This window comes from Chinchilla lanigera, unplaced genomic scaffold, assembly GCF_000276665.1.
Source record: "Chinchilla lanigera isolate Chin_1 unplaced genomic scaffold, ChiLan1.0 scaffold00012, whole genome shotgun sequence".
Classification (NCBI taxonomy): domain Eukaryota; kingdom Metazoa; phylum Chordata; class Mammalia; order Rodentia; family Chinchillidae; genus Chinchilla; species Chinchilla lanigera.
This window is the reverse complement of record NW_004955413.1, coordinates 30,887,424-30,912,957: the sequence shown is the minus strand read 5'-3', so window position 1 is coordinate 30,912,957 and position 25,534 is coordinate 30,887,424. Positions and strand designations below refer to the sequence as shown.

The window sequence follows — 25,534 nt, the reverse complement described above, 5'->3', positions numbered from 1 at the left end:
CGCCAGGGCCCTCCACAGGCCAGGCCGCCCCAGGGCCGCTCATCTGTCCTCACAGCGGGGCCAGGGACCCGCCAGGGCCCTCCACAGGCCAGGCCACCCCAGGGTAGGCAGGCGCTCGGAAACCTGGAGGACAGGCAGAAAGGACAAGCAGCCACCGGCCTCGACCTGTCTCTGTCACCAGGCAGCCGGGACTAGCATCCTGAGTGCACGGCCCTCTCTTCTGCCCAACCTGGGGCCCTGAGCTCCTGAAAGGAGCTAAGGGCGAAGTCCACGCCCACCGGGTGATGACGAAGCCACAGGCCTGAGATCTCCTGGGCCTTGGCGAGCACCTGTAGCAGGCACTCTGCTGGGCGGCCCAACCCCCGGCCAGGCTAGGCGGGCTGGACTCGGGCCAACAACGTCTGTCCTGGAACTGACCGGAACGCGCCCTTGCTCCCCGGGAAGTGGCCCGTTTTTCACTGGTCCCAGGCCTCTCTGGAAGCAAGTAATGAAGAGTGATAAAGTGGACCCGCCACCAGCTCTCCAGACACCCTCTAATGTGCATAATGAATTTCTGGCAGGGCTGCCTCCTGTTCTGAACATGGTGAAAAATGGGCTGCTAAACTCTAGGCATGACTTCCAATTTATATACATCAGAGCCGCGGACGTACATGCTGCAAAGATTCATTTTTTTCTATTTTATAAGTAATTGTGAGCAGATGCTCTTTCACTGATAAAGGTAATTTGGTTAGCAATAATTCTGAAACTGAAATTTCCATTTCACTAGAAATAAGGGTGTGCGCGTAATGAGTGAGCAGACAGACGTAATTATTGTCATCTTTCAGGCTGAACAGGCTTCCTTCCCAGCATCCTATGCAGTGGCCAGGGACACTGGGGCAGGTCACCAGGGCAGGCCGGCTCCCCTGCTGAAGCAGGAGAGGCTCCCTCAGCACTAGCTGAGCACTTTCCATGGCAGACAGCAGCCCACAGAAACTTCTCTCCTGGATTAAAAGTGAGGGCAACGTATGTAAACATGGGGCCCACTATTTATGCTGAAAAGGGAAACCCTGTATTCATTCACATGGTACGAACCTGCTGCCCCGCCAGACACTACCCAGGCTTATACGCCAAGAGCCAGATGCAAGCACTCGGGCCAGGACACCTGGCACAGACCCTTGAGGAGCCTGGCACCCAGCCAGGGCAATGTGAATGCACCACACCTGTGCCAGGCTGGGCATGCAGACCTCGATGTGGGGCAAGACTGCAGTGCTCTTACGGGTAGGAACATGAAAGTCAACAAAGCAAGAGCCAACTGATGTAAACACAGGGGTCTGGGCAGCCTGAGCCCCTCACTGTTGGATTTGCTGTGTGCCAGCTGTACACAGCTGGGGAGTCAGGTTCCAGACAGAGCCAGGCTCAGCCGTTCTAGTGTAAGGCAGTTCAGCGATTCAGATTATGAATGGGCCCCTAGACAGGGCCAGGACCTAAGACGGGGTGGTCGGCCCCCCATAGGAGTTCCAGTAAGAAGAGGCAGTAGGACTCCAACTCAGCAGTTCCTCAGCAGAATGGAACACAAGCCCTCCCTGTACCCAGGGCTGAGGGTCTTTTGAGGAACTTAAAAATGCAGAGTATCTGGTTTTCCTTTAAACTGGGTTCCTTTAAACCCCACATGCTGAGTAAATACTTTAGAGCCTGGGTCCCAATTAGTCATTTTAAACCCACAAAGCCACCTGTGACAGGTGACCACTGGACAACAGAGCAAATTCCCGCACCCTGTTTATCCACTAAAGACTCTGGAAAAAGAGCCCATGCGTCACCTCCACTTTGGGGACCCCTCCTGGTACCACCAACTACCCACTGGGGGTTTTCTTCTTATACTCCCATGACATGTCCCGAACTACCTTTCTTCTATGCGCGTTCTCCTTCTCTGCCTTCAGCAGACAGGATCAGTTTGTACAAAGATGGCTGTTTCACCAGGGCCCTGCAGGCCGAGCTGAGTGCACTCTCCAGGGGACCCCTCCCCATCCTGGCTTGGTGCTGGACCCAGGACCAGGAACGGCCCTGGAGCCCACTTTGGAAATCCACGTCCTGCCAAATGGCCAGGCGAGCCTCTCTTCTGCCACCCCAGTACGCTAACTGAGCAGGCCTGGGGACCTGGTGCCACTGAGGGGTCCTTCAGGATTCAGCCAATCCACAGAGGACTCCACAGGGATGGCAGGACCGCCGGCCGAGCTGGCAGAGCACCTACAGGCCCAGGCCACACCAGCCAAGTGGGGGCGAGCTCAGGGGCTGTGCGTGGTGTCCGCAAGGCCCCAGGTGACAGGAAGGCTGCAGCACCCAGAAGGTGATCTGGCACAGGAGACCGGATGCCACGCCATGCCCCAGAGCAGTACATCGCCAAGCTGCTGACCGAATTACCATACATAACGCGCTCCGACAGGAAGCCTCTCCTCCCACAGACGCCGCTGCAGGTCAGTAACCATCACACCACCTCTTCAGAAAAAAAATATTTTTCTCCTTGGAAATTGTAATGGAAATCAATAGAAAGTGAGATTTATTTAGAAAATTTTAACAGCACTTCAGGAATGTGCTGATGATGCAGAGAGAAATCTCAACCCCCAGCCTCCACCCCTGGGCCAAGATCCCAGAATCCCAGCTACAACCACAGGCTGGAGCAGCCAGAGAGGCGCCCATCCCCCACCCAGACATCTCATCCAGTCCCCAGCCCAGCAGGGAACCTGAGACCCAGCACATCTACTTCTTAGAGGAGCCTGTGTGACCTCTCACACTGAAGGCAGGACGCTGGCCATGAGGCCAGGGCTACTGCCCACTCATTCAGAGCAGCTCCTGGTAGCAGTTTGATGGCCTTTGTCTCTTCTGGGCAGGGAGACTGAGTGCTCGCGGTGTCCCCGTTACGGGCATGAGCCGCTCTGGGCAGTAACTCCCAGGACCCCAGGAAAGCCAAGCACGGCCAGACCCCTGGGAACAGAGAAGAGCCCCACGGCGCCCCTAGGGTGTACCTGTGCCCCTTATGATAAAACTGTAACCATGAGTGCGGTTCTTCCTGGGTTCTGCGAGCCATTTCAGTGAATTCTCCAGCCCCAGGGATCATGGATAGCACTGAGCCCCAGCCAGGCCACGGGGCCCGGCGCTCCATGCAGGGCTGGCGTCCAGGGTGCGGGCGGTCTCGGGGGTCTGACTTCAACTCAAGGTAGGAGGCAGCAGGGTCGCGCTGCGGACGCAAGGCTGGGCACACACACAATACCCTCGCCACCACTCCAAGGCCTGGGGTCAGGATCCCGACAGACACCAGGGCAAAGGGCAAACGTGCTCCTCCAGAAAGGCTTCTCCGCGGCGACTTCAGGCCAGGCCACGAGCTTGCTGTCTGCGTAAACGCTCCACATAGGGCGGCCGCGAAGGCAGAACCCAGAGCACAGCCGCTGCTGGGGCAGGCAGGAGTACAGTGCCCAGGGCCACCCCAGAAGAGGCTGCACCACGTTCACTCCTGCATGGGGGGACAGGGACACCGCCACTAACTCTGGGAACCTCAATAAACATGAGCTCAGAAAAAATTATGCTCCTGGCAGGTTGTAAGAAACACTGTTTATCTGACACCACAGCACACAATCTTTTCATCTCTAGAGGGGTATTAAGTTACATTTTTTTGACAGTAACATAATCTAAACTATAAGTTCTTCAAGAGATACACGGAATTGAAGCAGTGAGGTATTAAATCATTCTCATTTCACAGACGTGCTCCCGAGCTTCTCGACAGGCCCCTACAAGGCAGGCTGTTTCCCTGTGAAAAAGCCACAGTCGATCTGATGCTGCCGGAGAGGACGCAGACTGCAGGGCTGCTTCCAAGGTGACGAGGACGCCCCTGGCCACGGACACTGCAGGGCAGCACGGCCAGGAAGAGGTGGCGTGGACCACAGCTGAGCTGGGGGACCTGCAGGGCGGCTTTTTCAGCTCCGTTCCACCCAACCCCGAAGACAACAAAACTCTGATGATGATTAAGAGATGGTAGCATCTGAAGAGCAGATTTTAATTTTAATTTTTTATTCATCAAATTTTTCTTTAGGGTTCCATGGTTTTAGTGTTACTGTAAAAAATATTCAGCACCTAACTCAAGCTCACAGAGATTTTTTTAGGTTTTTCGTGTAGAAATGTTGTAACTTTAGATGTTTAACTCACTAGAACATTAGTCTTTGATTCACTGTGTGGTAATCATTTAACCTGGTGAAGCCAAATTCCTCTCTTTGCGTACCAATATGCAACTGTAACCTCATCACTTGTCTAAAATATATGTAATATATGCTTTTGCCGCTGACTTTCTTTGGTACTTCTTGGAACCCAACTGTCGCTGTTTCTGAGTTCTTCTCTCCCTCTGATGTCTCTGTGTCAGGGCCACTCACACATGACCTTGGCTCGGAAGCTTCCTAATCCGCCCCCTCAGGTGGAGGCGCTCTCAAACGCTGCTGAGCTTGTCACAATTGTTCAGTTGTTCTAGGGGCTTTAGCTCTGCAGATAAACTTTAAAAGCAGCTTATCGACTTCCACAGAAAAGCGTGCTGGGCTCTTAATTGGGATTGGCTTGAATGTGTGATCGATTTGAGCGAAATGATAGTGAACAATCTTGCATTTTCTCATCTGTGGACGCGAGTGGGTCGCCTCTGATTTCTCTCCGCGGCGTTTTGTGGCTTGCAGAGTGCAGGTCTATCACGCCGTTTGTCGTGTTTTCCCTAACTACCTGACATTTTTATGCTACTAAGTATGATATTGCTCATTTCATCTCAAAATACTGCTCCTTGCTAGTACACAGAGACAATCTGTTTTCGTATAGCGACCTTGTATCCTGAAACCTTGATAAACTCTTGTTAGTTCCAGTTACCTTTTGTGTATATTCCTTCCTATTTTCAAAACAGATGGCTGGCACTACCCGCAAATGGAGACAGTTTTACCTCTTCCCTGCCAGCACGCAGGCCCTTCTGCATGTATGGGTGCTTTCACTGGTTTGTTTTTACCGGGCTCTCCAGTGCATCTGAACGGAGTCGTGAGCAGGACATTTTACTATGTTCCTGATCTGACGGGGGAAACACTCAGATTTAAGGCATTTTGTATAGTTTTAGCTACAGAATTTTGTAGATGCCCTCTATCAAATTTAGGAAGTTCCTTCCTATCCCAGTTTACTGAGAACTTTTTGTCAAATGCTTTTCTGCACAGACTAAGATGATGTTATGGGTTTGTTCTTCTTTACTGTGTTAATATAAGGAACTACATTGATTACTTTCCAACAGTTAAATCAACCTTACATTCTGGGATAAACCACATGTCACAATGATGTATGATCCTTCTTAAAACTGTTGGATTTGATTTGCTAGAACTTCTGCTCTGGATCTTGACATCCCTGCTCATGGAGGGTACTTGTCTGTAGTTCTCCCTCTTTCAGTGTTCCTGAGTTGGGTAACGGGAAAATGCCGGCTTTGTGGAATGAATTGGGCAGTATCTTCCCATTTATTATTTTAAGAGTTCATGTAGAATTAGTAGGTTTTTCTTTACAGTTAACAAAGCTAGCTTCATTTAACAGTGAAGCCACCTGTGCCTACAGGTATTGGGGGGGGGGGCAGGAAGATTTTAAACAAAGAATTCATGATTTTTTCGTAAGTATGAGAATAGACAAATTATCTATCTCTTCTTAGGGTAGTGGTAGTGGTTCGTGTCTTTTGAGAAATACCCCCACTTGATAAAGTTGTCAATGTTGAGATAAAAGTCCCCTTTTAGCCTCTGTCTTACAATATGGCTCTCTCAGATCCCTTCCTTTCTCTCCCTCCTTCCCTCCTCGCTGCCTCCCTTCCTCCCTCCCTTCCTTCCTTGCACAATACTGGGGATGAGCCCAGGCCCTTCACACTGCACTACATGCCCAACCCTTTTATTTTGAGATGGGATTTTGCTAAGTTGCCCAGGCAGGTTCAAACATGTGATCCTCCTGCCTCAGCCTCCCACAGTGTTGGGATATTGGCAACTGGTGTCCTTTCCCCTTTTCTTCATGATGAGTCAGACTATAGATTTATCTGTTTTATTGATTTTTTTAAAGACAAGTTTCTGTTTCTTATGGCAAAAGTTGAGGTCACCAGTTTGACAACTAGGTTTTTTTCAGGTTTAGGTAGTAAGTGCTACGCATTTCCAAGTATAGCTTAATTTGCATTCCCAAAATTCTGAAATGTTGCTTTTTTTTTTCATTCACCTCAGAATAGTTTCTAACTTCCACTTGGCTTTCTTCTGTGATCAGAGCTAGTTAAAAGTGTGTCCCTCAGGACAGAAATATTGGGATTTCCCTCATTTAACCTCACTGTGCTCAGAGGACATTGCTTGACTCCTTTAGGATTTATTGATACTTTTCTACGGCCCTCAAAATGGTCTACCTTGGTCAGTGTCCCACATGTAATTAAAAGAGTATGTTTTCTTAGAGTTTTCTATCAAAGTACACTAAGGCAAGTTTGATCATACAAGCTTTCCATACCTTTACTGGTTTTCCATATACTTGTTCACTTGTACACTTACTGCAAAGGGTTTGATATTTCCAGTTGTAACTGTCTATCTGGCCTGTTTTTGCTGCAGTTTTCAGATTTTGCTGTGTATTTTGAAGCTCTATTATTCTACGCATTAACATTTAGGAGTGCTGTTTTCATTTGATTAGTTCATCCCTTTATCACATGAAATAACCTTTTTTATATGCTCTATTCTGTCTCCTGACCTCGACTTTGACACTAATATTGTAATTCTAGCTTTCTTTAGATTGCTGCTAGTGCTGAATATCTTTTCCCATCATTTTACTTCTGGTTCATTTGTGTTTTCATACATAAAGTGGATTTCTTGCATGAACCACACACTTTGGTCCTGTTTTTCAAAAACCACTCTGACAAGATCCACCTCTAACTCAAGTGTGTAGAGCACTGACTCTTGAGCGCTTTCTGCTGTGATGCCTACAGATTCATGAATCTTTTCTTCTCCACAGTCTGATCTGCTGGTAGCCCTGTACAGGTATTTTTTCATTTCATTTCACAGTTGTTTTCATCTCCATAACCCCAATTTGGATCATTCTCACATCTTCCATGTCTCTATTTAATATGTTTACTGTTTCCATAGCTACTTAAACATAGAGAATCCAGTTGCTATAACTACTATAAAGTCATTCTCTAACAAGCCTCAGCTCCATGCCATTTCCTGGTCAGTCTGGGTGATATTTCTCCTCATTATATTTTCCTGCCTCTCTGCATGCCTGCCAATGCCTGTGGGAGTTAAACATGGGAAAGTTTTCCTTGGTAGGTACTTAACGTTTCTGTGTTTCTATAAACATTTTTGCAGTTTTTACTGGGCACAGTTTAACTGTGTGGGGTCTTGCTTTAAACCCTGGGGCAGAGTGATATTTGCCATGCCCCCCGCTGCCCAGGCCTGATGCCCCTGACTCACAAACTTCCCTGTCTGCCTTTTGGGAACAGACTCAATTCTCCCATGAAGGCCCAGGATTGTACTTCTAATCCTTTCAACAGTTCCTCCGCACCAGGTGAGTGTTCAGCCTCATCAGCACAAGGGACCCTGCAGGGCACACTCGTGCAGAAAGCGTCTTCCAAAGCCAGTCCTGCCAGTCCTCATTTCCCTCATCACAAGCCATCCTTGAAGACAGGAATCCAGTTGAAGGGTTGATTTGCTTTGAGGGAAAGGAGGCATTTCACCCTGTCTGTGCAGACACTATTGTGTAATCAGGATAATAAAACTGAGCCGTATCTGCACCTGGGACTGTTTATTCTGCTGATCTTCTCATCAAGGACAAAGAAACAATAGGTCACAGGCAGGCAGCTTGCTCAGACTTCACACCCTACCAGGTGGGAATCTGCAGGCCCCATGGAAGGATGAAAGTGCCTTGAGAGTCAGTAATAAGCAAAGGACAGTAGCCTCCCCCACCTACTCTTTGGTTTCTTACCAAGGTTTCAGTTAGCCAGTCTGAAAGCATTAATGGAAAATCCCAGAAACAGGCAATTCGTAAGTTTTCTATTTCTGGTCTGAGTAGCACAGTGAAATCTCAATCTATCTTGCTTACTTTGCCCAGTGGGTCCACACTGTATATGCTACTCTTTCCAGAGAGAGAGAGAGAGAGAGAGAGAGAGAGAGAGAGAAAGGGGGGAGGGAGGGAGGAAAAAGGTCAGACAGTCAGAAGAGAGAAAATATTCACAGAACATGCACCACAGTGTGTGGTTAAAACTTGTATTTTATTATTTATTGTTCTTAATCCCTTACTGTGCCTCACTTATAAATCTCACTGTAGGTGAAGAACAGTCACAGTGTACAAAAGACCTAGTACTGTCCAGTTTCACGCACCCACTGTGGTCTCAAAATGTGTCCCCTGCAGAGCAAGCCATTCCACATGTCCCCGACTCAAGTCTAGTGACATCTGTTGCCACTGGACACCGTACATCTCTCCCCGCACCAGCAGAGCACTGGCAAGTATGCAACCGACCACAGGCTCCCTGGGGAAGAGTCCCCGCTTGCAGCATCTGCAGATTTCTACGCAATAAATACTCCTACCATGACCACACAGGGACTTATTGTCACCAAAGGATACTGCTGAATGCAGAATGGGGCAGAACTGCACCCCACTGCCCCACATGCCGTCTCCCTACACACTCTCCTCACCGGGGCCTGCTTCCAGCCCAAGCTCGCATCCCTGGGCCTCACGCGGCACTCAGACACGTCTTCACGACTAGCCACCTAAATGATGCCGCAGGCCCAAGGCAAAGGAGAGGGACGGACAAGGCAACAGAGGCAAGGCCAAAAGGAAAGAGGAGAGGAGGAAGCCTGAGTTAACAGTGCTCAAGCCAATGCCATTCTGTAGAGGTGAAGATGGGCAGACATGGACTCTCCCAGCACAAAACAATGTCACCAGAAGAACCAACCAGAGACCCTGGATGGAGATGTTACTGGGCTAGGGCTGCACCCAGCTCAGCCCCACAGCACCCAGGAGGACAAACAGGGACACATGGGTGCCCCCGGAGGCTAAGGGGAGCTCTCTGCCCCTACAGGGGCCTTTCCAGGGCAGCAAGAACACAAACCACAACATTCAGATTCTGCAGTGACACTGGAAGTCATGAGTCAGACCCTCAGGGAGCACCAGTTACAGCAGCCAATGCCCAGTCCCCAGACACCATGCCCAGCACAGCCATAGTGCCCACCAGATGCCTGAGCCATCTCCAGGGAGTGGCAGGTGGATGACAGGAACCCTGGAAAGCCCCCACGCCAGAGCTTCTCGGGAAGGCGACTTCCTGTCTCCATCCTGAATTCACAGGCAGCCCAGGCTGCCAAGCTTGGAGGTTGCACACAGTGGGTCCCTCCGCTGCCTCACTTTTGTCTATGAAAAGTAGATTGGATTTTTAAAAGGGGCCCACTTTATCAAAGAAAGTAGTTTCAAAGGCAGTTTTATTCATCATTATAGTCAAAGACCTGAGAGACTCCCTTACCCCATTCTGACAGCAAGAATTTCTTTGTATTCCTAGCACCAAAAATCCAGCCCCAGATCATTAGGAAGCTCTCATTTCCCAGGGTTCCTGTCACCAGGCCAACAGCAGCGGGCTCTGCCTCTTTATTCTATCCAGACAGAGCCATGCTAGTGCGACCGAGTGTGTGGAAGTCCCAGGAGGGACAGGACACTGGGTTTCAGGGGCCTGCCACAAGACTCTCACTGACACAGCTTTCCAAGGAGAGGCTGGGGAGCCCACCTTCCCAAGTGTATCAGTCAGCTTTCCCACTGCTGGAAGAAAATACTCAACACCCACAACGTAAAGAACCTTAACTTGGCTCACGGTTTTGGAGGACTCAGTCCATGGTCAGCCGGCTCCAAGGCGGGAGTACCATGTCAGAAAGGCATGAAGAAGCAAAGCTGCTCCGTCCGTGGTGGCCAGAAAGCAGGGCAGAGGAGCAACATCACAGAAGACAAGACCAGATTTAGACCCCCAAGGTTACGCCTCATGACCCAGGTAAACCAAGAAGTGTGCTTGCTAATCCCTTCAGTGGCTCCCAAGACAATGAAGAAGACAGTTAGCCTAACCACTGCACCAAAGGACCAGGACCTGGCAAGTTGGCACACAGGCCTCCCAAGAAGCACTCCAGCCCTACCGCACTGTGTGTACTGCACCTCTTCACCTGGAAACACCAGACAAACTCACATGAAGCAATGCTTGCAACACGGTGACATCAAGAAGCACAGGGAAGACCAGGTCACCACTCCTGGGACCATAGTGCAGCCCAAAGTCTGGGCCTGCTTCCATGCAGGGCCCCATGCAGGCCCTGGGGAAGTAGGGTCACCACTCCGTGAAGGGAGACTGTGAATTGTACTCATAGAGAGAATAGTTCTCTGTGTCTGCCCAAAGAAGGGCATTCTCTTATGACCACAGCCCTGTCATTGAAATAAGTACTTTCACACGGATAAGGATAGAATGTCAGACTATACCGACAGTATATGGCTGAGAATCTCAGCATACGGCAGGCTCCCCATTTCTTCCCTGGCAGAGGCCACCCCAGTGTGGCAGGTGGCCAGAGCCAGTGCACTTCAGCTTCCATGATAAGCAGGCAGACAATGGCAAAGCAGCCCATGTCGATACCACATGGTAAATATTCAGAGAGTGACCTATGTGTGGTCGCCAGGCAAGACACAAGTCCTCCTAGAGCTCTCTGTCTCCACGGGAGGGCAGTGGGAAATGGCAAGAGCAGGGAATCATAGACTTGAGCGGAACTGCGGGTTCTCTCGAAATGAGAAGGGAAGCATCCCAGGGTACAGGAGGTGGGCCAAAGGATCATTGCACCTCTACAATTCAACACTTAAGCAAGGAGCTAAAAGCATTAGCTGTTCTCAGAATGCTTTGTGCAAGTTACAGAAGCAGCCCGCCTTCCCGCATGGTTTGCAGCAGCGGGACCCTGGGAGCCACCACTCATGTGGCCCCCAAATTCAGGCTCTCAGTCAGCTGACTCACAGCTGACACTTGCACCCCAGCCCCAGGTCAACTGCATATCTCTGGGAGTACACAGCACACGACTCCATGATGCGGCTCCATGCTCTCACCTCGGCCCGAGAATGGTGCGTCCCGTCTGTTCTCACTGCTGAGCCACTCTGGACACATTCAGGCACACACGAGGTGCAACAGGAGAACTTGGGCGGGCTTATTCTTTCCGAAGCTGTGGGCACATGTGGGAAGCCAGGGCCCACTTCCCACTAACCCCAAGCAGCTCAGAAAGAGGCAGCTCTGCTCACTGCTGCCGTGAGCTCCAAGGAGGGTCAGGGAGAAGCTCCCTAGCAGAGCAACAAGAGAAACGCGGGGGCGGGGGGGAGGTCCCCTCCAGTCCCACACACCCTCACACACACAGGGCCACGTGGGAGCCCTGGTGAGGACCTGTGATGCCACCCTCACCTTGCGTGCAGGTGACCCGGGCAGCTGCAGCCTCCCCAGGCCAGAGGGAGGGACTGTCAGCTCAGGCCCCTGGCCGGCTGCAGCACAAGTGAAGAGGAACACGTGCGGCGCTGTGGAGCAGCCTGTCCCCAGGCCCCTCATCTGGTCAGGGGCAGGACGTGACACACACTAAGCACACAAAGCGGATTCCCTATCTGTCCAGCAGAGACCACTGGGTCCTCTGTCCAGGGCAGGGCCTCGTCCTCTGGACCAGGACAGCTTACAGACACCTCAGATGGCTGACAGCATTGGGTCCCAGCTCAGGAGTCTGTGCAGCCCAGGCCCAGACACAAGACCGAAGAAATCACCGCGGGTCGGGTTCCAGACACCTGGGCCCACCAGGAGAGGGTGCAGCCTGCATCCTGTGCCTGGCGGGGATGTCAGCTCCCGAGACGGGCAGTCCAGGGACAAGCGGGTGGAGAAGTGTTCAGTGACTACCGAAGTTGCAACTGTGGCCCAGGCCAACAGGCAGAGTTGGGCTGAGGCTTCACAGGGCTCCAAGGCCAGGGCTCCAAGGCCAGGGCTCTTATCCACTCTTCCCTCAATAGACTCAGCTGTGGCAAGTTGTACCCAAGCTATACCCAAGGAGCACTTCATTTTTCACAGCAGGGTGTCCTCCAGCTCTGGGTGGGCACCAGGACCTGTTTTGTGGTGACTCTGGGTCTTTCTCTTCACAGACTTCAAGGGGCTCAGGCCAGGCCTGGGCAAGGTCAGGTCCAGGGTGGGGTCAGTACCATCGCCAAGGCCACCCCACTGTGCCAGGCCTCCACACCTTCACCGTGTCTGTGACCCTGGGCAAAGCCCTCCCACAGCCCGGCACAGCTCCCAGAGGGGCTCAGGAGCAGGAGAACTGAACCCCAGTGACAGGGACCCTGCAGTAAGGCCTGGGTGAGAAGTACGTGAAAGTCCTGTCCCGAGGGGTGAGCCCACCAGGGATCCACAGGCCAGGCCATGGAGGACCCAGGGGCCCCTATAAGTCCCCTCTCAGCCAGGGACAGAGATGCAAAGACGTGGCCTCCAGTGCACGGGGCCAGTGCCATTTACTGAAGTGCAGATGTGGGAGGGAAACGACCTACACAGTAACAAGCATCTTCATCTCGGGGAGCCCCAGCACGGAAGTGCTGCCTTCTGTCCCAGGTTTGAGAAAGACACCATTTCTTCCTGGTGGGGAAGATAAAACATGCTTTCCCCAGCAGCACATGACAACAGAAATGACTGGGAATCATTTCAAAACCAGCTCTGATGACCTACATTCAAAACCAAGGCAGTTTTCCTTCTAAGGTCAAGGAAACCACTTTATTTGGGAAACTCTACTTACAACTTCATTAACCGGTCTCTGTGTGGCAGTAAACTCCAACATCAATCTGGCATGCAGGTCTCAAAACCATGGGCATCAAGGGGGACAGCACCTCACTACCCACAAGGCCTCCTGGACAGGTGGTTCCGAACTGGCCAGGCGGCCATCACCACCTCCCAATGGCAACCATGCCACACACTTCAGCAGCTGGACAGAGACGCTCATCATGCTCCCCTTAGTCCTGTTCTCTGCACTGTGCAGCGGTTCTGGGAAGGCAGTGAGCAAAGTCACAGACACAGAGCAGAGACAGTGGCTGGCATCCCCAAGGAGAGTGCTTCCCGCCTGGCTCCATGCTCTGCATGGGGGCAGAAAGAGCAAAACAGGGAGACATGGCCTGCTGGTCCCCAGCAACTCATACACAGAGCACCATGGCTTCTAGGGCCCTCAGAGTGGCGCTGGAGCTGGGACTGGGGATGGGGCGGGCAGATGGTCTCAGACCCCGCTCTGAACAGCAAGTCTTTTATGACTGCGCTGAGCACAGGCTGGAAGAACCCCGGAAGCAACTGTTGGCGTTCTGCCTTCTACAGGAGGACAGGACGTCCTCTCCTCCACCGTCACAGACCAACTCCCCCTCAGCACGAAGTCGGAAAGGAAGCAATCCTTCTATACTGCAGAGGGTTTAAGTCTGAGCCTGTCTGAAGCACGGGCACCCCAAGAGCATCTCGGGATATCCCAGGCCAAAAGTGAGGTGAAAGCTGCTTCTTGATTTTAAGAAAATAAATCCCTCTCCACTTGTTCCAAAGAAACACTCTCAAAACAAGCTTAAGCCAGGAAAGAAATACGAAGAATTAGGGGGTTGCCCCAGCGATAAGGTCATGGCCTTAGACCCCTGGCCCAAGGCACACTCTGGTTCTGGAGATGGAGGAGGGCTTGTAGCCTGACTCCAAGGTCCCTCTGACTGTCCTACAGCTCTGGTGATGGAAGTGCCCGAAGACTTCCGGTAGACCAAAACTCCCACAAGCAGGACACCATGTCTCTATGCCCAGCATGATGGCGGTTCTGGGGCAGACACCAGTAAACTCAAGTGGCCCACAGGTAAAGGGGCAGGTGGCAGGGGACACTGACTCTGAGAGCAGACAATTCTCAGGTGTACATGAGAGATAGAGGGCAAGACAAGCGCTGCCCTAGCCAGGTACTGCTGTCACTGCTACCCATGCAAGAGTTTCCCACATTCAGAGGCGATGCAGCTGTGGCACAAAGCGTGCAACCAGTGCACACAGCCGGTGAGCTGAAGGGCACTTGCAGAGGATTCCAGAGTCTTGGAAACTGAGTCTAGAGAGGAGCCTACGTGGCAGCAAAACCCTAGGGACTAGGACAGCAAACAGGAAATGGCGCGCACCCGAGATCCCTTTGCGAGCACAGGGACTTCCTCCCTAAGCTACACTGAAGCCACAGCTGCTGCCATCGGCCCAGCTCAAGCACTCTCTCCACCTCATCAGGCACTTCACTCAGAGGAGCTGGGTACTCGAGGAGGAAATTCAGGCTTGCATTTCTGGAGGCCATTTTGGGCTTTTTGACCCCTCCCACTTCTCGGGGTCACAAGGTGGGGGCAAATGCACAAGGGGCTGGTCAAGAGTCCCGACAGGAAGCACAGGGTGGAGAGGGGGGTCTTAATGGTGGACATGACCCCATCGCAGCTACAGACTGGTCTGTCACAGAACTTGGGGCGTGGGCCTTCCAAGGGGGCGAAGGGTTGGGGAGGGCCTGTGTTCAGTGCCAGCCCATGACAGGAGCACAGGACATAACCTACAAGGGAGTGAGACCACACCGGGCAGGACCGTTCCTGTTTTTAATTCTTCAGTACCAGCTATGAACACAGGGAACACTGAGCTACATCCTCCACTGAGCAATGCCGCCACAGCTTTTTACAATTTTGAACGTGGTCTAGCCTTAGCAGACCCAGGCTAGCCTCAGATTTAGTGATCCTCCTGCCTCAGCCTCCCAAGCAGCTGAGATTACCAGTGTGTTCCACATGCCATTTCTAGCTGGAACAGGACTCCTAAAGTGGGATGTGTTGGTGAAAAGCCAACAAGATGCAGAGCAGATCCAAGAGCAGCACTTAACGGGAGCTGTTGTGATTATCACCCCAGCAGCTGCAGGGGCAGGCCAGGTTCAGTCAGGTTGGAGGCTCTCTGTACATGGTATGTATTTTAAGTACACGGAGCCCAGGAACATATTCCTCATAAACCGTTTTCCACTAAACTGACTCTATGAGTTTTTTGAACTACACAGTGCATTCCTCCTCAAAAAGATGCAACAAAACATCCATTTAGATTTTCAGCTGAAAGGGCATTAAATCAATTTAACCTGTTTGCTGTTCAGGAAAAGAAAAGTGCAGCTCGCTGTGTATTCATTTAACTTTCATCAATGGAGAATTACTGTATTTTGTAAATGGAAAATACCACCACTAAAAGCAGAATACTACAAACAGAATGCTGTCTATTGTTTGCAAAGTCCACAGATACACTAGAGTAATGTGAAAATAATAAAGCGAGATACTTCAGGCAAACTTTGGGGGGAAGTTCAAGACCATAATCTGCAAGTCTCGAGGTAAATGCTGCAGCTGCAAGTGCCGCTGGTGAGTATTCTCGGGGCAAACAGGAAACCACAACACCTTCCAAGAGTGTCCGCCTGGGTACCCAGGGCAGACCGCACACACCTGAGTGGGACTTGCCTTCCCCACAGTGACCAGCAGCGCCCACTCAGAAATAGCGGCAACACTGGTCAAGCCTGTACCTGGGCAGAAGGAGCCTTACTACATAGTCAGGACAGTTCCTAGAGAAATTTCATTTCAATCACATTTAACCTGAATAAAAGACCCAAGAAAGGAAAAATGTACATGCAGATAAAGATGTTTAACACAGACAGACAGGGCTATTCTCCAGTAATGAACTCCCGCATTTCCCTCCTTAGGGACGACAGTGTCAAAGATTAGCGATGCCAGTAGTCACTGCTACCCTCAGTCTCCCTGACTTTGGCCAATACTGGCATTGCCGGGGCGGTGAGGGGAGGCTGCACAGGAGCCAGGGGACAGGGTCCTGCCAGGCCAGGAGAGTGCTCCACAAAGCCCCACAGGGGCCACCTGCTGCAGCTCCCTAATTAATGATAACAGTAGCTAATGTCACTCAGGGCTTAAAACACAAGGACTATGCACATCAGTTCTCCGTGGTTCCACTGACCACAAGATGTAGCAACACTTCCTTTACTGAGCCATCATCTTTACATATGCAGATACACGGCACCGAGCACGAAGCAAGGAGGCCTAAAGGCAGGTGTGGCCCAAGGCCTTGAGCCAGAGCAAAGCCACTCTCCTCTCATGGTTATAACAAGGGGGCCGTCAGGGCCACATGAGCTCAGGTTCACATAAGATGTGTCATGGCTTGATCTAGATGTCTCCTCAAAGCCTCATGCTGTCATAGGTGGAGCTTTTCAGAGGTGGCTGGATCTAGGGTGTGTGACCATGGGATGAAGGGTGCCCCACCCTGGGTGTGGGCAGCACCACCTAAAGAGCAGGTAGCGGGGCTGGGGATTTAGCTCAGCAGCAAAGCGCCTGCCTGGCAAGCGCAAGGTCGTGAGTTCGGTTCCTGGTACCAGAGAAAAACCAAAAAACTAAAAAATTAAAAAAATAAAGAGCAGGTAGCCTGGAAGAAATATAAGGGCAGCCTTGGTTGACTGCTGCTGCTGCTGCTTGCTGTCTCCTGCCTGCCTGCCATGGACTGCTTCCCCTCCATGATGCCCCTCCGCCATGCTGCCCTGCCATGGAGCCAGTTGACTATGGACTGCAATCTCTACAAACTATGCGCTGAAATAAACCTCTCCTCCTTTAACTGAGTATCGGATATTTCACCTCAGCCATGAGAAAAGTACCTAAGACAAGACGTGCAGGTATAATGACAAAACAATGTATGTGGACATCATTAGGACTTGCTGCAAAAATGTGAAATTTCACTTTCAAGTATACACAAGCATCCCGGAGGTGATATGGAGTAAAATTCTCAGTGTGTGCTTTATACACTAAAATTCTATCACTCGGAGTATTAACGTATATTTATCATCACAGCAGTAAATTACTAAATAATCAGTATGAATTGCTGATTTTATGTAGCAAAATCTTTTAATAAGCAGGGAACAGATTGGCCGTTAATATAAATATTGTAGATAGATAACTTCAGAATGAACATAGCTTCCTTGTGCCTACAAATGCTCTGAACACTTGAATAACAGACAGGATAGTACAGAGTGGATGACATCCTAATTATACTTTCTCTAGAGCTGTCTGACACATGCCCCACTCTAACATAAAACAAAATAGTCTTTAAAATAAATTTAATTTTTAGTCATTTAATTCCATTTAGCCATGAGCCTTGTTTGGGGAATTTTTTAGAATAATTATCCTCCCTGAACAAAAACGTCAAGGTCTTAGATTTTGCCGTGTACATGTTTCATAAGACTGTGAAAATGAATTAAATTTTGGATGGACTCCAGCTTCACTCCGCTGCCCAGAAGTCCCTCAGCGCGGGGGACGGCGGTGCTCCTCCGCAGGCCACCCACACAGGCTCCCGGCCCGGCACACGCTGCTCTGTTTCCAGGCGGATGAGGGGGAGACGGCCCTGTGCACGGCGCTGGGCTGCAGACGTCAGTGCCCGCACATGGTTCCCAAGCCCACCCGCCCTCTGCCACACGCAGGGGCTAAGAAGACCCCTGACAGCAGCTGCTCACCCGCCTGAAACCAGAGTGTGGCCACCCCAGGATAGCCCCGGCCCCTCCTGGAGGGACGCGTGGTGTGAGGGACAAAGGCTGTTCTGAGCTGCCGGGACTCATAGGCCATTTATCACAAGCCTAACTGGGCCTGTCCTGGAGGCAGCCGCAGTGCAGGCTTCATAGCCAGCCATGCACACTGGCCGACACGCACATCCACGCAGCGCTGGTGCAAGGTCATGGGTCTGTATGAGGCAGGATTCAAACGGCACCTGCCACCTTGGAGAAGATGGAATGGTGCGCAGTCGGGCAGGGATCACAAAGGCCACTAGTGGAGGGCACCTGCTGCTGCGAAGAAAGACGAGAAGGACAGAAGGCCCAGGCAGGCACGTGAGGCAGCAAGCGCGATGGCACTGCGATGACAGGCACTGCGCAGCACAGAACGGGAGCACATGTGCCGCCCGGAATGGCACTGCGCCCTGCGCAAACCCCAGCACAGCACCACCCGCTCAGCGGGCCGGGAGCCACAGGCCCTGCTCCTCTCCACGCCCGGTTCTGCCCGCTGGAGTCCAGAGTCTTCACAACAGCACCCAGTGCCACCGGCAACACCCCAGCGACCAGAATGACACGTCTGCAAGCCACACCTGCAGTCAGAAGCTGTCAGTGCCACGCAGACCGGTGTCAACTGGCTTTACAGAACCTCGTGGTGCTGGAATGCATTTGGCAAACAACCACTTTGTGCACCACCACCAGGAACGGTGACCCACTGCGTCACCGCACAGCGCCAGGCACTGCCCGCCACAGGGGTTTCTCCTGTTTCCCCAACAGGGAAGAGAACTGCATTTGACAGAGGATCCAGAAGCCAAATAGAAGAGGAGAAAAGTAGCAGGTTGGGTATCAACAGCACCATACACGTCACAGACACAGCCCCCTTCCTCAGACCACTGCCCACCTCTCCCTGCTCCACAAACACCCCTGCCCTCCCCACCAGGCCACACAGCAGCCCCTCCTCCCTGGCCTCCCACCTCACACCAGCGGCCGGGAGGCTGCCTGGCCCACAGCAGTGAGCTGTTTGCGCCAGAAGCTCTCCTCCAAGCCAGGCCTAAGCAGGGTGCCTTGGGGCAGGACTGAGGCCCTCCCCAGAACATGGTGGCGAGAATTCATTCCTACAGGGCCTGTGATTGCTCAGAATGGGTTTCTGCCCAGGACGCAGCTGCCCCTCATCCAGGAAATCCCAAATCCTTTTCTGAATCCCAGGAACCAGCTCTCAGACCTGATCAGCCCCCTCTGGAACAGGCAAGGACCTCGTCTTTCTGCCAGAGTTTTAATCTGGCCCTGTCAATTTACCCCCGCAGACTTCTGGCACCAGCCTTCCCCAGAGCCTCTGTTCTGGCTGCCCCTTACTAAGCCCAGGGTTCGCAGCAACTGCCGTCCCCTGGCTGGACTGCAGAGTTAGCCAGTCCATATGTGGTTTCATGTGCCTCCTTCTTGATTTATATGGTTTCCTGAGACAGTTTGAAACCATCCAGACTCACATGGACTCCTGGAATTTCAAATTCAACCTTGAAGTGTACCTTTACTGCACAGTGACAGTGCTATTTTTCAGCATATTGAAGGTATCCTGTTGTACTTCCGTTGAGAAGTTGCTTCATAATTTATCTTGGTATTTAGCTTAATTCAATTCACTATGGTGTGTCTGTGCACGGTTTCCTGTTACTCACTGGTGGCTTAAATCTGTAAGCTGGTGTAGTTCTGGAAACATCTGCCAGAATCTCTTCATGTTCTTACTGACTCTCTCTCCTTCTGTGACCCCAAATAAAAATATGTCAGGCTTTCTAACCACACCCTTCATATCTCCCACTTGCTGTATTTCATATTCTTAATTCTTTATTTTTTTCTAGGACTATCCTGCTAATCCATCTTCCAGTTCACTAATTTTCTCTTTAGTTGTATCTAATTTGTTGAGCCTGTCCACTGAGCTTTTATTTTTGCTTACTGTATTTTCGATTCCAGAAGTCCTACATGGTCATTTTTGAAGTCTCTTATATAGGACTGTACAGTATTTTCACTGCAGGCACTGTCAAATTTATTTTTTCACTTTTAATTAGGTAGTAGTTTATGACATGCACTTAAGGATTACAAAGGCTCAAGGTTTAGAAGACCTGGTTCTGCTCTCTGTTTACTCTGGTTTGAAGAGTCCTGAGTGCAGGTTCATCCTTGAGTGTATGAGGTCACTGCACTTGCAAAGACAGTATTTGTAGGAACAGTGTGACGCCCTCCATGAAGGTTTGGTTTTATTTCCCACAAGCCTTTTGAGGAGCCCCAGTACATAATCTCCTTAACTGAGGTGCAAACAACACTGGTCTTCCATGACTTGAGGTACGAGGGCTGCATGACCATGGTGTGCCTGGACATGGCATTTCTCAGGGTCTGAGGCAGTGGACAGGCATGTTTTGGGTTCCCTATCCTGAGAGAGTCTGGGTTCAGCCCATCACTCCAAGCCTATGCCTCATTTCGGGATGATTTCTTTTGGATCAAGAAATAATCATAGAGCAACAGTGGCTAGACAGCTGGGCCCTGGCGTTCTGGTCCGGGAAGTCCATGATTTCTTCATAAATGTTCGGTGCTTTTAAGAAATTTCTTTTCTTCGTCTTTTTGTTTTGTTTGTTCGCTGGCTTACACACTTTTAAACTACCTAGTTTAAAGGTGTGGTGTGCTGGCTCATGCCTGTAATCCCAGCACTCAGGAGGTGGAGGCAGGAGGATCATTGTGATTCAAGGCCAGCCTGGGCTACAAAGTGAGCTCAAGGCCAGCCTGAACTGAATAACGAGACCCTGTCTCAAAAAGACAAAAAAATAATAAAATAATAAAAAAATAAACCACCCAGCTTTTCCAGTTGTCTCCAGTGAGTGGGATCATCCAGCAGCCACGCCTCCTACTGTCACCTCTTCCTTTAATTCCAAGTGGCTCAATTCACCAGCTCTCATTCTGTGGGAAGGTCTACAGATTCTGCCTCAAGATTCGGGGGTCCCTGAACTTTCGAGCAAGCAGATCCCCCTCTGAGGTGGGTCACTGCTGCCAGCAGCGCTGTCCCAAGGGCTGGTGCTCACCCCACTTCACAGAGTTTCCAGGCAAGACCTGGCACCACAGCTGTGTGTCCACGAGACATCTCCGCTGAGCCTGAGTCCTGGGAGGCGCCGCTCAGAATGGGAAACTGCTCAATGTGCCGCCTGCACACCCTCGGCCACTGCTGACCACAGGAAGAGGAGGCCGTGATGCCTCTGCCTCTGATCTCCGCTCCCTGACCCCCGATGTCTGCTGCTCTGGGCCCGCCTCCATCCCCTTCCGACCTCACTACAGCAGTGCCACTACAACTCGAGTCCTTCACCTCGACTCTGCACAGCAGCTTAGCTCCTTCTCTGCCATCCCAACGGCTCTGCCACAGGCTCTTGCCTTTCACTAGCGAGTCCATGAAGGTTCTCCCCACACCACGGCGGAGCAGGTCAGAGATAAACGCTAACCTTCCCTGGAAAAGCAGAAATGAGGCAGCAGGTTTTTGCAAAAGCAATTTCTCCTTCCCTAATACATCCTGCCTTCATAAGATCTTTACAGTCCCTGAAAAAGTCCCACAAAGTCTTTCTCCCAGAGGTGCCGATGTGCTGCGGAGGTGGTGCGGTGCCGCTCCCTCGGGCGGTGCGCAGGGAGCCAGGTCCCGAGCTCTGCAGAGAACCGGTGGCTCCTGTCTGGAGGCCAGGCGTCCATACACTGATGCCATCACAGAGATTCCCTCCAAACTCACAGGAAGCACAGGAACAAAGACGCCCAGGGCAGCCCACTTCCGAGGGATCTTCTCTGCTCTGAAGAGCTGAGCCTTTAGCACAGGGCACAGGATAAAAATGCCCCCACAGGAGCAGCACAGGAAATGAAAGATGTTTCACTGAAGAGCACAGACTCGGACGGGGTTCCTCTGGTGCTTGTTGTCGCTCCCTTAATCACCCGGTGAATCTGTGAGGTGCTTCTTCCAAACCCCAGCACCAGAGAAAATTGATTCGAGCATTTCCCCAGCTGCAGCAATGGAGCAAATGAGCACTAGCCACAACTTTCTGACCGCCAGGAAAATATAAAATACGCCTTCACAGGGGCACGAGAGGAAGAGAAGAGCCTGCAAAGAACAAGCAGCTCACATCTACTGCAAATCATATTTCAAAGACCTAAATGAGACCGGGGAAGGCTTGTGAAATCGCTCGCAGGGAAAAAACCCAAGCGTAGCCAAGCTCGCTCTCAGTGTGCGGGCAGAGTGAGTGGAGGTAAGTGCACGGAGAGAGGCGACAGAATCAGGATTGTGAGTAGATAGACTGAGAAGCAGCTCAATATCATGCTGAATCAAGTAAAGCATCATTGAGAGAACTGTGCAAGACTTCATAATATGGAAATTGGGTAATAACCATTAGACACAGAGCTGGCAATCAGATTCAATCAAGGAACAGAATGGAGTCTATAATTTGTACGGCTCCATTTGATAATGTCATTCCATGGCTCCCCACACCAAGTGCCTTCCGGTGCAGACTCCAGTGACAGTCCTCTACCGGGCCAGGCGGGGCGCAGGCAGGCTCGGAGGCTGCGTGTCCTCAGAAGGCAGGCTGCCATGTCCAAGTTTTAAACAAAGTGCAATTTCTCTGTGCATTCAGTGAATGATTTGCCGGCGCCCCGGGACTCTGAAAGAGTGCGTCTCTCCTCAGCAGCTCATCGCTGACCGGCAGGTGTCACAAACAGACGCCCGGTTCTGCTTGGCATCTCTTCGTTAACACTCTGTTCATTAATTTAGCAAACTATCAGGAGACTCTGCCGGGAATGGGCAAGCATTATCTCTCAACTTTCACTTAATTAAACTCCACTATTGGAAGATGACAGTCAGCACCTCACAGGGGGAATTATTTTAAGGACGAAGGTAAAAAGTATTTCAAAGCCCCCTCTTAAATATGAAAGCATAATCTAAAATTGCCCAAGCACACGCTATAATTTTTCTATAATATTAAAGATGTTATTTCCAGACTCGGTAATTAATTGGATTCCATGGAGAAATTATTCTAACCTCCTTGATGGCAAAGCGATGCACACAGCGAAGACAGTGCCAAAGGACGGCCATAAACAACCACGCTGCCACCCAGACGACGACGGTGCCCGGGCTTAACAAGGAGCAAGAGCTGCCTGCCCAGTCGGGAACGAGTGTGTGCCCCTCCGGCCAAGCTTCTGCCTGCATCTCCATTATGACGCCGGGGCGGGTGGGGAGCAGCAATCCGCGCTCTGCAGCTGCCTTGGAGGACACACGGGTGAGCGGGCCCAGGTGCCAACAGTGCGTGGGGACCGCGCCCTCCGAGGCCCGGGTGCCTCCCTGGCCCCCGTCAGCCCTCTCCCCACCCCCAGAGCCACTTACCATCAATCCGGCTCACCAGTTCCTCCAGCATCTTCACTTTCATTTGAATCCCAGGCTGGGCAAAGGTGTAGTTGTCCTAAGGAAAAAATAATAATGTGTATCATATGCATACAAAGTCAAGCGGGTTTTCCCAAGAGGAAAAAGGTGGCTGAGAAATAACTTCACAACGGTACATTCCACAATCACAGGAATTGGCCAACCACAAGCTTGTGTTCTGAGAATGGAAGAAGGGGGTCCGGGCAGCACCGAACACCACCACCCTGGTGCCGCCGGACCCCGTGGCGCTCAGGAAGGAAAGCCCACGCTCTGGTGTCAGCTGGTGCGGGTACACACTGAGGGGAGCACTCAGGAGTGCATTTCTATATGTAAATGTAAGATATTTACATTTAAATTGAACAAACAGGCAAGACCCTGTCCAGCTCACTGAGCAGAACTGTCCACTGAAAGGACCGCCTCGCAGGCCACAGGGACAGCAGCACGCACACAGGGCTGACAGCACCACACGAGGAACACTCAAGGGTGCACCTGACTACTCTCAGACAAGTGAGTTCTCAAGGCTGAGACGGGAAAGTGGGGGGCGGGGCTCAAGTCAGACGGACCTAGGACAGAACCTCAGTTCTGTTACCTAGAGGCTGTGTGACCCTGGCAAGTCAGATAACCTCTCTGGGCTCCCAGCTCGTATCTGAAAAATGAGATTAACAGCCCTGACTTCTAGGGCAGCTCTGAAGCTTCTAGGAAGCTTGAGTGGTGCTGCGTGGAAGGGGATCCAAGAGACCGACACTCAGGAAACAGCACCTCTACAAGGACTGCCATTACCGCCCACCCAGCACTCAGGAGCACCAAGAGAGGGCAGAAGGCAACACTGACCCCAACTCCGCCCACAGTGGGGATGCACGGATGCAGCTCTGGCCTGGGAGAAGCTTGGGGCTCTGGTCCAGAACAGGGTCCAACCAGACTCAAGGAGGGCTCGTCAGCCGTGATGACCACCACTCCAAAGGAGCCCGGAGCCCACCCATCACTGTGCGCAGGGGGATCAAAGGCTGCAAGGGGAGGGTCTCACCCTGCTTACCCAGGGTGCACCGCACGCACCCACAGGGTCCTTACACTGGGAGCAGAGGCAGGAGGTTGGCAGCAAGGACTCTGAGGGGCCTGAGCCTGGGAGCGCAGTCGCCCATAGAGCTGGGAAGGCAGGCAGGGACGCACAGCTCCTCTGAGCCCCCAGGAAGAACACAGCCTGCAGACCGCACCCTGCTCTCAGCCCCGAGAGACCCGCTGTAGATTCCTGACCTCCAGAGCGGAAACAATAGATCATGTTCTTTAACCACCATGTCTACAGTCATTTCTTACGGCAGCAATAAAAACTCATACAGAAGGTTGAGAGGACACACTTTACTGGAGCTCCTACACCCCACTAGGAGACAAAAAGAAGAGGCCCAGGAGCCGCAAAATGACAGGGGTGAACCCAGATTTCTGGCGAAGTCCAGGCTTAGTGCTGAAGCCCGAGGGCGCAGACAGCCCCTGGCCAGATCAGCACCACAGCAGCTTGGTTCTCAGCTAGTGACTACGGGAGGCCACACAAGGGAAGCCAGGCCCTGGGCTCACTGAGGCCACAGGCAGCACGGTCTTGCTGGGGGCTGCTGAGCACAGGCAGCTGCAGCTTTCCAGGCAGGCCCGGCGCAGCAGGGTAAGCGCTCCAATATACCACAGTCTCTGTGGCCTTGCAGACAGGGTAGCCCTGACACCTACATACCCCAGACATCAGCTATCTGCTGGCTCCGCAGGACTGTGGGACAGGGCTGCATGGGCACCCAGGAGCAGCTGCCCACCTTCCGCTGGCAGTCAGACCCCAGATCGGAAGCAGAGGGACTAATCCAGACCTGAGACTCCTCATCCACGGGCTCGGGACTGGAAAACTCTTGGAGACAGGCAGTCTGGAGGAGATTCTAGAGCTGCCCGCCACACAGACAGCCCGTGTTCTGGGGAACACAGCCTCGGCTTTATGGAAGAGGGATGGAGCCTGGACAGAGGGATCAGCCCTCAGGAAGCCCACGGGATAAGGAAAGCGTGCTCCAGCACCCGAGCTCTGATCTGGGAGGGGACCCCTCCGGGAGGTAGACATGGGGTTGAAGACAACTTCAGGCCAGTAGCGATTTCCAAGGCCCAAGTCAAGTGTGGAAAGTAAGTACAGCAGCTGCATCTGACGCAGTCAGTGCCGTTTACTCTCTCATACACAAACGTGTAACGCGCGCACACACCATACACACACACACTCCACGCACACGCACTTCCTAACAAAGGCAGGAGAAGCAGCCACTGCAGAACAACATTAAAAATGCCTGCAAGGCATGTGAATGTTTTCCCCAGACATGAAAAATGAACAGAGTCGTCCCCATCCTCCTGCTGAGAGCTCTCCCAGGTGGATTTCAAATGACAGGCTCTGGGTTCCAAACTGACACCTCCGCGAGGGAAAGGAAACCAAGCAGAGCTGCGTCTGCTGACCTCACTCAGACTGATGCCAGAACCTGAAGACAGGGGGACGGCCTCCGGGAACCAGCTCTCACCAGGAGGACTG

The 25,534-nt window shown here is 51.9% G+C and overlaps 1 protein-coding gene across 2 annotated transcripts in view; it reads right to left on the bottom strand.

Moving 5' to 3' along the window:
• The window catches only part of Tbc1d22a (TBC1 domain family, member 22A), a 315,353-nt gene that overhangs the window by 112,827 nt on the left and 176,992 nt on the right, over positions 1–25,534 (bottom strand). For both annotated transcript variants that reach the window (XM_005379521.2, XM_013511615.1), the window contains exon 10: positions 22,963–23,038. In XM_005379521.2, the coding sequence (XP_005379578.1) occupies positions 22,963–23,038 (76 nt within the window). The remainder of the gene's footprint in view (positions 1–22,962; positions 23,039–25,534) is intronic.